The 16,850-nt window shown below is 43.1% G+C and overlaps 1 protein-coding gene across 1 annotated transcript; it reads left to right on the plus strand.

Annotated features, from left to right (window-relative positions):
• Nucleotides 1-1,814, plus strand: F4813DRAFT_200846 (glycoside hydrolase family 11 protein). The gene is made up of 6 exons (XM_049239548.1): nucleotides 1-582; nucleotides 735-789; nucleotides 878-920; nucleotides 982-1,131; nucleotides 1,185-1,238; nucleotides 1,337-1,814. Exons 1-6 carry the CDS (start codon nucleotides 363-365, stop codon nucleotides 1,496-1,498), a joined length of 684 nt encoding a protein of 227 aa, XP_049096666.1. The 5' UTR covers nucleotides 1-362; the 3' UTR covers nucleotides 1,499-1,814.
• Nucleotides 1,815-16,850: the final 15,036 nt, after the last annotated feature.

Raw genomic sequence — 16,850 nt, forward strand, 5'->3', positions numbered from 1 at the left:
GCAGTGCGGCTTCACAGGAAGGTTATGATACAGCGCCCACCTGTTTCCAGTGCTCTGGGCTATGTATTATCCCGGGTCCTGGATGCCGGATACCTGCTTGGAGTAGCATCGTGAATTTAACCTACCCGCTCAATATGCGGCTACTCAAGGCTTCGAGGGCATATACGGCCTCAGGCTTATTCGGGTATGGTGTGCATCGAAGGGGATCGTCAGGTACGGGATCTAGACGGTCCTGATATCTCCAAGACGACTAGCAGCGGGAGGACGACAGTATAAAAGCAGTGCGCGTCGCAGTGCTGTTGACTACTCCAGTGTCCGGTCAGCTCAGGATTAAAGCAAGAAACTTCTAAGCTTTTACCACCATGGTCTCGTTCAAGTCCCTAATCGTCGCGTGGGTTTCCCTCACGGGCGTGGTTTCCGCCTCGCCGCTTAATATTACGGACTCTGGTGTCCTCGAGAAGCGCCAGTCTACTCCCAGTGCCACAGGTCGCCACAATGGCTATTACTTTTCGTGGTGGACCGACGGCGGTTCTCAGGTCACCTACACCAATGAAGCAGGTGGCAAATACAGCGTTAACTGGGGTACGTATGACATAGTTATCTATCTACTCATCACCTTCATTATTACCTTTCGGGGTACTATAAGCCAACTTGGGGAACATGTTTGCAGCTTCATTTATGGATCTATGAGTCTCGATATATGATGGACACTTGCTAACAAAATGTTGTTATAGGTGGAGGCGGCGGTAACTTCGTCGGTGGTAAGGGGTGGAATCCAGGTGGTGCAAAGTAAGACATAGATCCGCTCTCGCGCTCCTCTTTCGATATAAAGGGGGGCTATTTTTATTCTAGATGGCTTACCTTCCCTGGATTTTAGGGAGATCAAGTACTCTGGTTCATACCAACCCAATGGCAACAGTGTGGGTGCTTTCCGATGACAATACTTCTGTTCCGAGGAGTTGATATTGACTCTATATGAAGTACCTTGCTGTCTATGGTTGGACTCAGAACCCGCTCGTCGAGTACTACGTCGTTGAAAACTTTGGCACATACAACCCGGCTTCAAATGCGCAGAAGAAGGGGTCAGTCACTACTGATGGCGGCACCTACGATATCTACGTCAGCACACGGGTAGGTTGGAGTTATTATATAACTTCAAACAATTGATACTAATATTTATATAGACGAACCAGCCGAGTATTGAAGGTACAAGCACCTTCCAGCAGTATTGGTCTATCGTAAGTGGCTTCTCCATCTCAGCCCCCTTTCAAAGTTCCCTCTGGAGAGGCGGTTCTTCGCACTTCCCTGTGAAAATATGCTGATGCGAATGTTCCAGCGAACGCAAAAGCGGACAGGAGGTACTGTTAATACAGGCAACCATTTCGCGGCGTGGGAAAAGGCTGGCTTGAAGCTCGGCACGCATAACTACATGATCGTCGCTACAGAGGGCTACTTCAGCAGCGGGTCAGCCACTATCAATGTCGAGACTGCCCCGTAATTCACTCATGACCTACCTAGCATATCTTCTCTTGCCACAAGAGAATATGATGCTTAGGGGGGTAGAGTGACTCATGGCAGACTATGAGGTACAGGAATGAGATATAGTCCGATGTGCTCCCAGTGGTAGTAAGGTAGAGACGCAGTTAGTACCTTAACTATTGTTATAGTCTATAGTATATCTATCTGGGTTACCTAAGGTGCCTGTTATGCTATTTTTCTTGTAGCATTCTCCATTGCTAAGCCACTCAATGTTAAGTAAGAGAAATCGAGTTGCTGTTTAGCATGTTGTACTGTTATATTTATTCAAAACCCCCACATTTTTGCCTCATGTAGACGACGGGCAGAGTAAGGGTGGAAATGAACAGACTACGTAATATCCTATATCTATTTTACTGTTTCATCCTGTGTCTGAGTTGGTAGCTGTATCGGTTTTCCTAAAAGTATAAGCATTCAAAGCTACTCACCTAGGTACCTATCTCCTAGGCGTCTAAATTTTCACGGCAGTCGTTCCTCATATATTCCTTTACATGTCTTTCACTCTCAAACTATTTGTTATTTACAACTTACTTTAGGGTCATTAGCTAGCAATCAACTCGTGATTAACCTCGGCCGGATTACGATTGTGGTCATGTCACGAGGTGGAACCAAACAGCATGGAAACAACTTTGTTGTTCCGCAAGGAACTCTAATTTGACTACGGGTGTCTATGTCAGGTATTTAACTATACATACTAAGCATGTCCTTTGTTCTAGATGTCTCATCTAGAATTCTGACAAAACTCAAATATAAAATGAAGGATTAGAAAGTGTACGCCGTGGGAGTGGGCGAATTATATCACTACGAGAAGCGTCAGTAGTCAATATGTTTACTTTTGAGGTATCAAATTGAGTTATGGTAAAGAGAAAACTGGTTAGGAAGGCGTCGTAACATATTAATAAACAGAGCCTCTCCCTGGAAACCATGGTCTACAATATAATACACGATGTACAATTTCCTATTTGAAATTTTATTCGAGCTTGTAGTTCCAGCCCGGTGTTATTTAGGCTTGTCTAGAGAATATGACCCAGCAGATATTTACACAGTCTATTACGAGATAGTTAAGATTAGATGTTGGGCGACTTGGATAATGGAGTTAATACGGTAAAGACTACAATACAACTGGAAACGATCACATCACTACGATGCTAAATGAGTTATATTACATCAATGGAATTGTAATCTTTCCAAATGCAGTTGGCGAATAACAAAGATACTCAAAAAAAATTCATATCAGAGTACCATTTGAAGATACACCTCTTTGCTATGAGTACAGTACTGCTAAAAATATGAAACCGTAATGTAATATCTATCTTAAATGACTTCATATCAAATCGTACGGCGCAGTATTGTCATTTTGATTACCACCCTCAAGATACGTTTGAAATTATTACAACTAGTCTTCATTATGGGTCATGGTTCCCTCGCTTGCCAACTAGAAATGGCAATTTTGAACTCGAGTCCCTTTGAATGATGTTGATGAATGAATCTTGAACCCACCCGTACGTATTCGTATGTAGGTGACACTAGTGTGCAATAAGCAAATATTGAAGGAAGTAGTTACACTACACGGCAGAAGCAGTAAGGTGAATGCATTGGGCATATCCCACTTAAAGAAGGATTGTGTCTGCAGATGACAACATTCACTATACATATCCGCGCTATGAGGGTAGTATTCCGAGCAAAGCGTATGGGAAGTTGCCGGTATACGCGTTAGTAAAGGCCGGAGGTATGTATTGTCAGGCGAAACCGCGCCAGGCGGTGTCGGCGCCCGCCATCGAATCCTATCCGGCCTAGTAACAAGACCTAGACGGAGATATTCAACAACCCGAAATCATATCTTCAAGTACTTTTCAGGGGGGGGGGGAGGCTGGGATGATCTTTCCTATCTTGTATAGTTCGCCGTCAAATTAACTACGCGTTATGTTATTTGGTTCTTTTGGGACGATATGTTTGTGCTTCCTGTAAGAATCTAGTCTATCCGGTTCGAGCTACTTTCCGGTCCTAATTCCTTATCATACCTATCCTCGAGAAATGATTGGCATTGCCACGCGAAAAGTGTGTGATGATGGCGAGTTTGAAAACGCCCTAATGTACGTGCTCGTTTCGAATTAGTCATCTCTGTCGACTCGGATGAGCCGTTGAGATGCCGGGGATGTTTCAGCCATTCCTTCTAGTGTATCTCAGCATCCCGCGTGAGGCTCCCTCCTTTTTGCAAGGCGGAGCTACACGATTTATAGGGTTTCTGGTCCGATATTCGGATATGTATGATAATGTTCAGACCGGCGTTGGTTGGTATCTTTTTTCATCTCTCACTTGTCTTGCGCATATACGAGGTTTTTCTTTTTCTTTTTTTACATTGGCGGATCAAATAACCGGTCAAGACGTGGACAACGATTCTTAGGTAGCCAGGTAGATCTTTTTTTAACGACAAAGCTTAGTGCTCCATCTAATCGACATTATGATATAAAACTTGTCTGGTTATAGGAAAGCTAGGTAGTTAACTATTCTAAAACTAGTGTAGTTGGGTTTGGGTACCTATCTGATTGTTAGTTTGGGTTACTATTATTTCTATTGTCGTATACCTACCTAGGTAATATGGAGGACAAGCTCGAGGTTCCCCCACAACGGGAAAAACATGCCTGTTCAACCCCCAATCTGACAAGACGGGCTTGCTTGGATTCCCCTTGTGTGTGCGTGCTCGCTCCCTTGCCCATGCACCGAACCCCAAAATCTCCCTAAGACCTACTATCCCCCCTGGCTGGTCGCTGAACAAGGGCATTAGAAACGACACTGGTGGGCGCCCCAGCTCCACGGTTCACTTCTGTCGCATCCCTGAGGTGTCGCACAAACCATAGGCAATCGGGCTTTATCCCTTGCTCACACTCGCAGACTCGTACAAAGATCCCCTTTATTATTCCGCTACACGTTGCGACGGTAGACATAGATGCGCCATGCGAAGCACGGCATTTTTATGGGCAAGGATGTAGTGGAGGAAGGCAGGGGAAATGACGGGGTGGGCATGAAAGTGGACTTTTGGACATGAGCTAGGCAGTGTATACATAGTAATAGTGTATCAATTGCGCGTGCGTAGGCTATTGCAAATGTTCTTTCAGGTACATACCTAGGTACGCATTGCGTGGACCACGCTACTGTATGATTTATACATCCGGTCTGCAATGGTACGGGATGGGGAAATACGATGGACTGGTCGAGATCGAACTAACTTCTTAACGCAAGGCGAAATGAAGAAGGGGAAAAGCCGCAAACATTAGTCGTAGGATTGCGGAGATGAGCGAAGAAAAGGTCTAAGAAGAGTATTACAGTATCTTACATATACTACGCTTGCACTTATCTGCAATAAAGGTAGCCTAGCCGAGCTCGCTACCAGATATGGGAATATAGAGGAAGGAAAATTCCGCTCGGTTTCACTTTATAAGTACTGTAGATTGTCATCGGTGAGTTCTGACGCTACCTAATTATACATATTGCACTGTATAATGTTAGTGTAAACAGTATACTATAAGAGCTAGCTTATTTTACAGGACAGCATTGTATACTTTTTGGACAGGGTAAAATAGTAGCTACGCACGGGAGACATGGTATATCTGCAGGAACACTGGTCCCGACAAGGACCCCATCGAATTTTCATTTTACCTTAACCCGGACACTTGCTCATCTTCCCTTTTCAAGTCCTACGAAGACGTGTCTGCTATAGCGACCCTGTCCCATACCATAATCGAGATGTGGCCTTCTGGAACAATGGACCTCTATGTACTCGCGGTAGGGCCTGCAAGCTCGCGGCAAAGCAGAAGTAGGTGAAGTAATAGTAATGCGGTCAACGCGCCCATGCAAGCGCGCGGCAGAACTCTTACTACATATGTATTTCATATTTAAGACTACCTCTTAGGGCTATAATAGATGTAGGGCGTTTGAAAGTAGCCTCGTATGATAGATATATGATTTATAGAGGGTTATCGTCCTTCTCTATATATTACGTATAGGGCTTATGGCATATCGAAGGCCTTTAAAGATATATCAATACGCGTCAGGTTTACGCGGACGAACGATCAAACTATGATAATACGGTGGTGTAGTATCGGAAAGCCGAAATGTAGTCATGGAACGTTAATGGAAACATAGAATGTCACAAGACCGTAGAGAGTCGGCTATTTAATGCACTAAAACGCAGGACCATGGCACGGTGGGCAACGGCTTACCTGAATAACTGCGCAGGGGAAAAGTTGCATAGATAGTACGTATAGAGTACGTATGTCATGCACATGCAAGGGTCAAATGGAATGGTACCGTAGCATTCGCATTGCATCCTATGGCAAACGAAACAGGGAACAGAAAGATTTGCCCCCTTGTTTGCCTGCAAGGTTCAGGGGGGAGGGGTGTGAAAGTAAAGGTCGAAATATTTGTCTGCTTACACGGGCGAGTTCTCCATCAACGATGAATCGGGCGAGAAAGGCGATCTGGATTTACAAGATTACAATAGCGTATTAAGATGATTGCTAGTAATAGGCACAAATGCATATCTCCTTCAATCTATGAGCGTAGATCAACGTCCTGATTTTATAAATGTATGTAGATGTACAGATATGCCTATGGGCTGTACTGTATACCTTGGGTAATAAAAGGGGGATGGTTTTTAAATATACATTTACATATTATTAGCTATCTTATGTATCTACCTAATTATCGGGTTAAATATTGATTTTTAGCTACTGAACATTGGTGTATATGATAGCAGGTATGTGTGTACGAATACATAGTAACCATCGAGAAATGAACCGACCTGTTAGTCAATGCGGTCTGGCTATTGCGGTAAGATTAGTGTAGGTAGGTATGTACCTATGACGAGAATCCTTACATAGCATAGGCCAGAAGGTGGTGTGAGCATCTCGTTCGTCAATGGGCAGATGATCGAAAGAACAAGAGCGGTAAGAAAGCAAGGTCCTCATTATGGAGATTGGCTATCTTTTGTCCGTGCTTGGTAAAGAGCATGAACATGTTCAACCAAGGTATAGAAAAGTCCGGCTCGGATTTAAAGAGCTATATGTACATAAGCATAGTTACAGTAATAGAATTACCTTACTGATGTGGTAAGAGCTTTATTAGTCATTAAGTTACATGGGAGCTCGGTGAGATACCTAGGTGAGGTAACTTCACGACATGAGATATAACTGATACTCGAATAATAAACTTCTATATACCTCGTATTCTCTTTAAAGATGGGGAGCTTTTGGGCTTTAAAGTATGTATATCATAACATTGCTTAAATTTATCAGTACCTGATAGACCAGTTAGTACTGTAACTACTACATAGCAGTTTGAGGCGCCTGAGAAAATTTGAAACAGAAGGTTAGAGTGGCCGCTCTGACTTAACGTATCTCTTATGACACGAATTTGTTCGCGTTATGAGTCAACTTTTAGAGATACTGCTCATTTGATACAGTACTGCACTTGATAGCATTTGGAAAGCGAGAAACCGACCCTGGCGCTGTCATGAGCGAGCTGACCATTGGCGATCATGAATACCTTACGCATAGCAAAAGACTTTTCCTAACAATAAGATGTAACTTCTTAATACGGTGTCGCATCGCTAATGGCTCTCGGTAGCTAATGGGTCTTCTAAAACGAGGAATACTTCATAACGTAGATTAATTTCAGACTTCATACACTTACTCTTCTTCGAGCTAATCCCGGTCTGTCCATTCTTAAACAAGGGAGAAGCCTGATTTACGGATAACTACCTATTGTAAATAAACTGTTACGAAGGATTCGGTACCCTGTTTAGTAGTTACTGGGACGAGTTTACATTAAGCGGCCGGTAATTGGAGAGATTACCCTTCAGTCCTTAACTAAATAGGTTAGTTGTTATGTGAAATGGGATAAGGCATTTTGGCGTGTTCCTCGCAGGGCTCCTTTGATACTGCTTCGTGACTCTTGGTATACTGTAATCTGCTGGCTGTTGCAACAATGTTGTAAGCACAGATTAGATATTTAAATACGGAAGGAGGTTTTTCTTCCTACTTTCTTAGAATCAAATAGAGCAACCGGGTGCTATAATATATTTCAAATTTAATCGAGATGAAAGAAATAACGGCGACTATACCAAGTGTTGCGTTCCCAATGCCAAGTAGTACCTTAAGCACATTAGCTATGTAAAACATGAAGCTATTACCTAGTTGAAGCAGATTTTTACTAGTTTGCCTGAGGATGATGGGTTTAATCCAAGGGGAAAAGGTGGAGTATTCTTACTCCTGGTATTTAGGGCTGTATGGGTAGGGAACCCCTGACCGAGAGTTGTCAAATACCGTTGTGGTTCCCAAGACTTAAAAGACAAGGGACACTTAGTAAAAAGACAAAGCTGGACGGAGGTGCTAAATGTAGGTAGATAAATAAGTTGATGCCATAAAAAGTTGATATATCCTCATATACTTTCGTGATCGAAGCTCTAAAGTTAATAAAAGGTAACCTAGTTAGTTGTAAAATAAGCAGATGAATTTAATAGGCCAGTAAAGATGTATCTGCTTCCCCGAACCTGCGCCGCATGAGATATGCAATATAATGAACTCGTAAATGCTGTTGCAAGAGAAAGTGCGTGTTTATACTTAGGTACTCCGGGATTATATATTTGATTTAAGACTTGTTTACTTCAACGTTTCTTTGATTATCTCGTGGACTAGACGGGAGACTACTTAACAGCTATTATGTACAATGAATTTCGATGTTTGCGCAAGCGAATTTGTTAAATGTTACACGTTTAGTAATAAGAGATTTTGAAATAACTAAATGCTTTAAAACATGAAGCATTTGATTAATATGGGCAATTTGGCCACGCTATGTATGGTAGCGCAACACGTTAATAGTTAATAACTACAATTATTTTAATTTTATTCTCGTAATAATTACTGCTTAGCATTTGCTACTTGATATAAGACGCCTTGATATTGTAAGACACTAGCCCGTAAATTACCATATATACAAATTAGGTAATTTAACATATGGAAGAACTTTTAGCAGACAACAAAGTTTGCTCAAGTTCTAATATGATTAACTAATACTATTTATCGGCAGTCTTTTCATATACACCTTTTCAGTTGCTATATCCGGGGCTACCCATTCATTTCATGTCTAGCTTTAATTGGCTATTCACACTGTACAAAAGTACATATTACGTAGTACATCCTTTTATCCTTGTTTAAACTCGGGTGCAATAAAATTATACTTTAATTGTTGACATGTGATAGGGGCGTCATTGAAACCGGTTTAATATGTGTATATGTTTGTCTACCAAATATGTACTAGATACAAAAGCTTGTTACCATGATTTCTAAAATATTCTGCTCGTACAAGCCGGTCATAGGTTCTTGATATTGAATTATAATTGAAGTAGCCTTTAGCTATTCCGTACAATTGAGCACAGTGTTGGTCTAGTTCCCCACGTGGGCCATCAATGCGAAGGTGGGCGCATCCTTGTGAATAAAAAAGGTACAGGCTTTATGTACGTTCTATCAGGAGGGCGTGAATGAAAAGCTTTAGGTAGGGAATCAGGGAAAGAATTTTCAAGATCGCTGGACGGTGTATGATGAGATCCGTCGACTGGGCACCGCTGTAAGCTGCATACTTGGGTGGCCTTGTCCTTCCCAAGAGATTATTACAATACCAATGCAATGCATCGAGACATCCTCGCAGTTGAGGAGCAGCAAAATTCTCCGAGTTGACCAGGCTGCCTGGCGCTCTTAAAGCTAGCGGGGATCAATCATCAATAGTGTGTCGAGGCTCAGAGGCGCCCACTCGCCTCTTTTAACATTGGCCACGGGTCCTGTATTGATCGATTCCACCATCCAGGGGACTTGGTATCTAACAATCTGGGGGTTTTATTTTGGGCGTAGAAACGAGATCTGCCGGTCAAGGATTGATGCAGGCCTTACATCATGCAGCTCATCAAACTGCAATATACAGAACGCGACCAAACTCTATGTTTATACAACAGCTAAATACTTTTATGGTCATTTATAACCTGGGGTTGTTTAAATAACTTAACAAATTGTAAAGTAAAACATATAAATGAAGTATAAATTACATATAGCAAGCACATGTGCCTAAGACAGTAATGGGTTCAAAGGGGGGAAGGGGGCAAAAAAAAACATGTGAAATATCTACCATAATATGGAATTATTTCCGTGACGACAACATGAGCTGGCATCTTGAACACTATGTGAGGTAGTTCACGTGATACATTGGGCTAATGCATACATACATGCACATGAACATACGTAGTAGTGATTCTCGCGGTTGAATTTGGGGTCGCTTTTGACTGCATGATGTACTGAGTACAATGTTCGGCTTATTGCAAAATGTACGTGGTATTACTGATCACTGATCACTGATCACTGATCGGCCCTATTTAACTATGCTTATCTTATGCATAATATAAAATGTCATTTCCGAAGCTACGCGTTAGTTGTTAAAACTATGTATCTCTATCCCACCAATGTCTCCCTTCATATTGTATGGTGTCTCAGACATAAGCACGCTGTCAATGAAGATTGGTATGATGCGTAATTATGCCGATCTTGATCGGATTGGGAAGTTATTCATCAGCATTTAGCCCGGGTGTAATACGAGTTGCATGTTTTACAAACTAAAATATCTAATAATAATATAGTTCGCACGAATCTAGACTTGCCCGAGAGATATGTCATTTATTTAGCTACTTATATCGGAGCAATCCGTGGAAATGGTCTTCTTAATGATGCACGGCTAGAAACTCTATATTGAGCCAGCAACAACGTGTTGCGAGCCAGAAAAAAGATGTTAACATTAACATGTAATTACTTAGGTACATAGGTAAAATACGATAGAAGTGGTGCGATACTTATGTACACGTTAAAACTACTGCTCATTTCGACAATTATTATTATTAAAAAAAAAATCGGCTGTAGACTTGTTTTATAATATCAAGGCAAGCCGTAGAGAGGGAATTTTGCCGATAGACCTGATCTCAAAATTTCTTAAAGGCCCGCGAACTGAAAAGGATGGCGTCTCTTCTTATTCCGTCCCGCTTTAGGTAGGTAAAGAATGAAAAAAAGGCGCCTTTTTCTAATTACTTCTTAAGCTCTCCTAATTTCGCTCGTAATACGTACCTAACGTATAGCATACCTAATAGCGTTTCCCGATCCGCTCTGTTGGTAACGAATTCATTCTAGCATACCGGCGCTGCAGTTAGTGTCCACCACGTAGTAACAGTAACATAGAGCAAAGGTAACCTACCTTTTAACCCCATCGCCTGGGGTCTCTCCAGGGAAAAGATACCCACTTGTCCTGTCAGTTCTCGTTATCCCGAGTCCCGTCCTCGATCTCGACGCTACCGTACATGGCCAGGACAAGCCAACCCTGTTGCGACAAGTACACTATATTGCCATAACTGGAAAGCATGATATTAAAACCTGGTGTTTTTGGTGTCTACTTTAAGTCATACACTACCTATGTACCTGTAAAAGACGCTAAAGCTCGTGCTATAGTATATGCACTAGTCGGGCCTATGGTCACCTCGTGATGCTGTAGTAGTATATTATTTTATTAGTCCGAAGAACTAATGATATTACTAATTAGAAGCGGATATGAAAACGATTAAATGATTACATAACTACCTAATATTAGATGTAGCTACCTATATGTAGGTAGGTAATTTCTATAACTTTAATGTTAAGCAACTACCTTAGGTACCTACTTGCATTAAGGAAGTTACAGGTATGCTATCATAAGCGATATGTAAATGTTGAAAGGCAGGACCTTGGGGATAGGCAGGGGCAACGTCCAATTATGGAATAGGTATCCTGAGAATGGAATTTGATATCGTAGGTAGGAGCTACTCGTGAGTTACAGGCACCTGCAGTAGTCTGTATCGTAGTGTATTAAGTATTAATTATCAGTCATTTTACAAGGGACATCATCTCCACAAACCCTTTGTCCCGAAAACCAACCCCCTGTTAACACACCTTTCAATTATAAGCGGCGATTTTCCTGCTTCGTTCAGGGTGTATTTGACCCTTGTTTCTGCATGGAAGCCGACGACTCTAATACACTAGAGGACCCTAGGTTCTTGAATCTTACAGCATACGTGCGGTACGTACTACCATCCTGAACTGCCAAGTCCCTAGTAAATCCAAGAAGCTTAAGCTTGAGACTGCAGCTAAACTTGGACGGCTTCAACGGCTATCCCAAAAGAGATACCCTGTCGCTCGAACCTCTCCCGTTTCTGTCACTACCTACCTATTACCTACCTACGTAGTTTCTAACGATCCTACATCGCGACTCATCAATTACTAATGTACCTAGGTGGGTATGTATGCCCCCGTTACGAAATTCTGGTTGGTGGTCAGCCGCTAATATACTTTTAGATGAGCATCCTAAAATTACTGGAGTGGGCCAACTCGACATATTTGCGGTCAGTTTCGAGAAACTTTTAGGTATTCCGCTGTGACCGTTAGGTGTTAAATTCGCTTGATTGGCCGAGGTATCACTCATCTTGTAAGTAACCGGTTGTCTTTACTTTAAGCTTGAAATAGTCCCGGCGTCGCACACTGCTACTTGTTTCAAGGGGTGCACATCGCTACAGAATGACATCCAAGTCCGTATGAAGTTACCATTCGCAGCGCACAACCCAAGTGGGACGAACCATGCGTGCTTGAGTACCGGTTCTTATTCTCATTATGGAATCACGGCGAATACCCTTTCCGTCTATCGGATCTGAAATGGAGCTATGGGCTACGTGAGACCTCTGTTACGAGCGGACGGATCGTGGCCTACGCTAAAGTGGATTCACGTGGGGGAATCGGATAGCTATGTATGAGGTGTTCTGATGTGTTAAGACCAAACATTCGTACCGGTTGTCATTCCTCTTTATATGCGCATGCTAAATACAGTTCCAAGTGGAATTGATATTACTCGCTCGAGCGCATAGGCTCTTAAGATACATTCCAATTCTTGAAAATATGAAGGACAGAGAATGAGAATTCTTCAATAATGACTTCGTTGCTTATATAAGATTATAAGTCGAGGCCAGTTTTTGTATTCTTTGATTATTAGATCTTTTTATGGTCCAGATCCCTGGGAAATGCAACTTCTAAACATTGGCGGGTGCGCCGCCTAGACGCGTCCACTGCAGCGCCTCTCACGCGCCCCTGACCCTGAAAGCTTGTCCCAAATAACTACGGGATACCCTGCAAATGCGAGTGTCCTGCATGGGAAATACAAAGATTGCGTCAAGGCTTCTAGAGTAGATCTCCTAGATCTTCTACGACCTATGCCAAACTCGAGATTATATGTTCATACTATCTGGTTTCTTAGTATTTATCCCTTCATACTACTTATTTATCTATTTCACTTTTTTCTCCTTCTTCTTCTTGCCTCTCACAATTGTGCGACACTAGTTTCAAGCCTCCTTACCCGTTGTGTGCTCTATTTTCGCGCGCGTGGATTCAGCCGTCGATCTGAATCAGGGTTTCTCGGAACTATTGTACCCCTGCTGCTTCCCGCTCTTGATGATCCCTGAGGGTTCTCCCATCATCTCATCATCCTAGGAAGATTACATACAAGGCGACCATAAGAAATACCATGTTGCATAGACTGCTTCAGCAATTTTTGCCTGTGCTATAAGTTTTATTACTCGTGTTGATGATTATTAACTCCTGTCTACGTTAGGTAGTTTGCTATTATCGTCAAATTACAAGCCACAAGTAGTACTCTCACGCAACGAGTACGTGCTTGTTTATCTGAGAAAGCCAAATCACACAACGAGCGCAGGAGCCAATCATCTCTAGAGCCTGTCCCGACATCCGTCGACGCCCGTATTTTGCTGAATGACAGCAGGACGTGACTGTTAGCTGAGTCAGAGTCCTTACCATCCGACGTTGGCGCATCCAGAGACCCGGTATTATCGGCCGTCCGTATCTGGCCGTCCGTGCCTACATCACTTGATTCCAGATTGACAGGTATCAAAGAGGCTGAAGATTCGCCTTTCTGATGCATGTGTTGACCCCTCATCCTAGCAGTTCAGCAGAGTGCGCCAGGCGACGGTCCGTTGGTTGACTACCGTTCTATTCACTTATTATTAGTCACCGGCTTGATATCTTTTACTCTACTCGAGGCGCTCTGAATCCTCTGGTAAGGACATTATGATCTCTATTTCCTTAGCATCTGGAAAAAGATGCGCTGATTTCAAGTTTGTCAAGTTGACGTTATCAACTGCTACCTGTCGAGGTAGCATTCTATCCTAACTATTAGATACACCCTTGTATTGCTTGTTTATTAGCCGTCAATTTACCCTCAGATCGGATTTTAAAAATTGCCTTGTAACCCATGCCCAATATAATTCCATCGACTTACCTATCAAAACTTCACTGATGCGGAAGTTTTCGTACAGCTAGTTACTCACACATTGTTATCACTTGTATAATCTCGCCTATATCCTGAATACTACGTATCGGGCTTCACTTCTGCTTTTACCCCATCATATTCGGTGTCAAAGGCGCCGCAATACGTAGTTGGTCCCCCAATTTACTAAATGTCATTTTGCCGAACCCCAGTCACTGCGGCCTGTCCCTACACCCCTCCAACACCCCATTCCTTGTCGTCCCCCCATTCGCCTTGGGGAACCATGCATTTGTTTCCTCCTTCTCCTGACGGTATCTGACTAGACAAGGCTGGCATGCATGAACTAATATGGCAGCACAGATCTAATCCCGGGGCCTGGCCACGACAGATAACTTGCAGAAAGTTACGTCGCTTGCGTTGTTGATGCGCGCAGCTATCTGCAAGATTTGGCAGGCATAGCTGAAGCTCATACCTAAGACACGCGATTCGACCTCACTGATACCAGCGGAAAGGTTCAACCTTGCAAAACACGAAACGCCACGAGGGAAAGGCGGGATTCTGTCGAGAGCCGCGAACCGAATATCCAACGCTCTGGACTGTCCAGCATTGGCATGACACGGCTTCCACTACACCACATTGCCATTTTCATAATCTGGTTATTCGGCCAAACTTTCTCAACCCTCTCTACTTACTAATTCTATCGTAGCCCGAGGTGCGTATAATTGATTATTCTTTCTTCCGAATTAAAGTTGTTATTGTCCCCACTGCCTACTTGCCTTTACTATTATGCATATCGTCATGGAATTTTCTTACGCACTGGCTTCTTCGTCGTCTGCCGCTCTCGACGATATATCTCCTTGCCACTGCACCCACGCGCATCTCAATTTCTCGGCAAGCTTCAGCTGAAGGATTTACATGAGTTTGTCATTCGCTACTCTGGTCGACAGAATATTTTCTTATCGATATGTTACTATTTATAATCTCGATGTTTGTTTATGGTCATCAATGATGTGGATACATCATTATACATCGGTCATAATATGTTACTGACCTTACGATAGAAAAGAGGTCAGCCACCCGCCCTTCAGCAAAATACTTGGGTTACCATTGTCTTTTTCATTAAAATATATAACGGTCTTCCACGATTAAACGAATACAATTATCTCAGCATAGTGTGAGTATGTCCATTCCATTCTCATTATGTATAATTTCTTTCAAAGTTGGATGTTTATGTGCGCACTGGGAAACGCGACACTCATCCCGGCTCTATAGTATGGCACGCGGGGAATTTTTCCCATGTACGGTGTGGTCGCTTTTCTGCTAATCCACCTGCTCTCCCATGTTTTCCCAACGGCTTGCACCAATTTGAACCACGTGGAGAAGGCCAGGTTATCTCTGGTCCATTGTTTGTTTCTTTGCTGATTTGAGATAGTTACATAGAAAAACCAACAAAGACTTTCGAATCCACTTAGAGTCAGACTTCATTTACACTATAATGGTTATGAAGATGGGGCAACACCGACAGGCTTCTAACTCGTACCTGAAGGAGGAACAGCGTCCAGATCCGGTGAGTTTGATCTTATTTATATGTATGCTTCACCATGGTTCTACATCAACGCTCCGGAGCAAGTGCTACTTCGCGAATGTAGATCTGCCGGCTCGTAGGCTCGACCCGAGTCAGCCCAGCCGTACGACGTCCGCAGATGCTACAATGTCACAACCCAATCCGTTCCCGTATCAAGCATGCTGGAACAACGCGTCGTTATTGCAGTAAAGCTTAAACATGGATCATGATATCTATATTGAGTTCCTGCGTTTCCAGAAGGTCGTGGGGCTTATTACAGGCCAGGCTACCTAGATCAGTCTTGAAGTCAAGGGAATTACAGGGGAGCATGCTTGTTTCATAAGCGACAAGGTTCCGTCTTCTGGAACAGGGCTTGTGCGGGTTGCCTTAGTGTCCCCAGTCTGCTTTTCAAGGGTGATGATGCTTCTAATCCTATCAATTACCCTTCAGAACGCTGACGTGCCCGTGATGCCCCCTGCCCAAGTGGATGCGGGGAGACCAAGGAGCTTTTCTCTTAATCACGATTCATCATTTTATTACTCCGTATGTTTTGCGCGGTAACCACACTGTCACCATTTTGATCAAAGCTTTAGACCTTAAAAGTTTTTTTTTCTTCTTTTTCTTTTCTTTATACGACCCGAATGTTTGATGGCGCAAGTGCCAAACAAGATGAGAAAAAAAAATAAGGTCTCTGAGGGACTAGAGCCATTGGAGAGAATCTTTTCCGTTTTAAGCGGCGGCCTAAAAAAAAAAAAAAAAAGTTCAGCGGGTTGAACGGAGTCGAGTCCCTTCAAGATATCTGTTTTTTTCTTCTTTCTTTTCGACGCTATCCTAGCGCTGTAGTGTCGATTTTCTCCGGCTTAATTCCCACGAATGCACTTCCAACGTATAACAAGTTGGGTTAGTGTGGTGGGCATTATCATACCTTCGGGGCAGAAACAGGAAAAGGGAAAATAATATTCGACCGAAGTCGTACACGGTACTTCGCAGTCATGGAGGGTTCAAGCCTAACAGAGAATGGGTGTTGGCTATCAAGTGGATCCGGTACAATTCTCCAATAGGTAGTACGGATGTCCCTCAGGACTCGCTGTTGTTACCACACCACCATGGCTCTGGTTCAGAATTTAATAGCAGAGGAGCGAAAGAAAAAAAAATGGCCACCGAGATATGGTTCGTAGTCAAGTGACTGGAGACTCTACCAGCTAGGAGAGTTTCGACGTGAGGATCGTCCAGTACGTCGTTACATATGCTGCTAGTCCGAACATGTCGGCGAGCAAGGGGCCATCTCAATGCCTGGACGAGTTTCGTCGTGGGCGGTACTCTGGTCCGCCAGTTCAATTACACGCAATTCTCGAGTACC

This window comes from Daldinia decipiens (assembly GCF_022478715.1).
Source record: "Daldinia decipiens strain CBS 113046 unplaced genomic scaffold F4813scaffold_35, whole genome shotgun sequence".
Taxonomy (NCBI): Eukaryota; Fungi; Ascomycota; class Sordariomycetes; order Xylariales; family Hypoxylaceae; genus Daldinia; species Daldinia decipiens.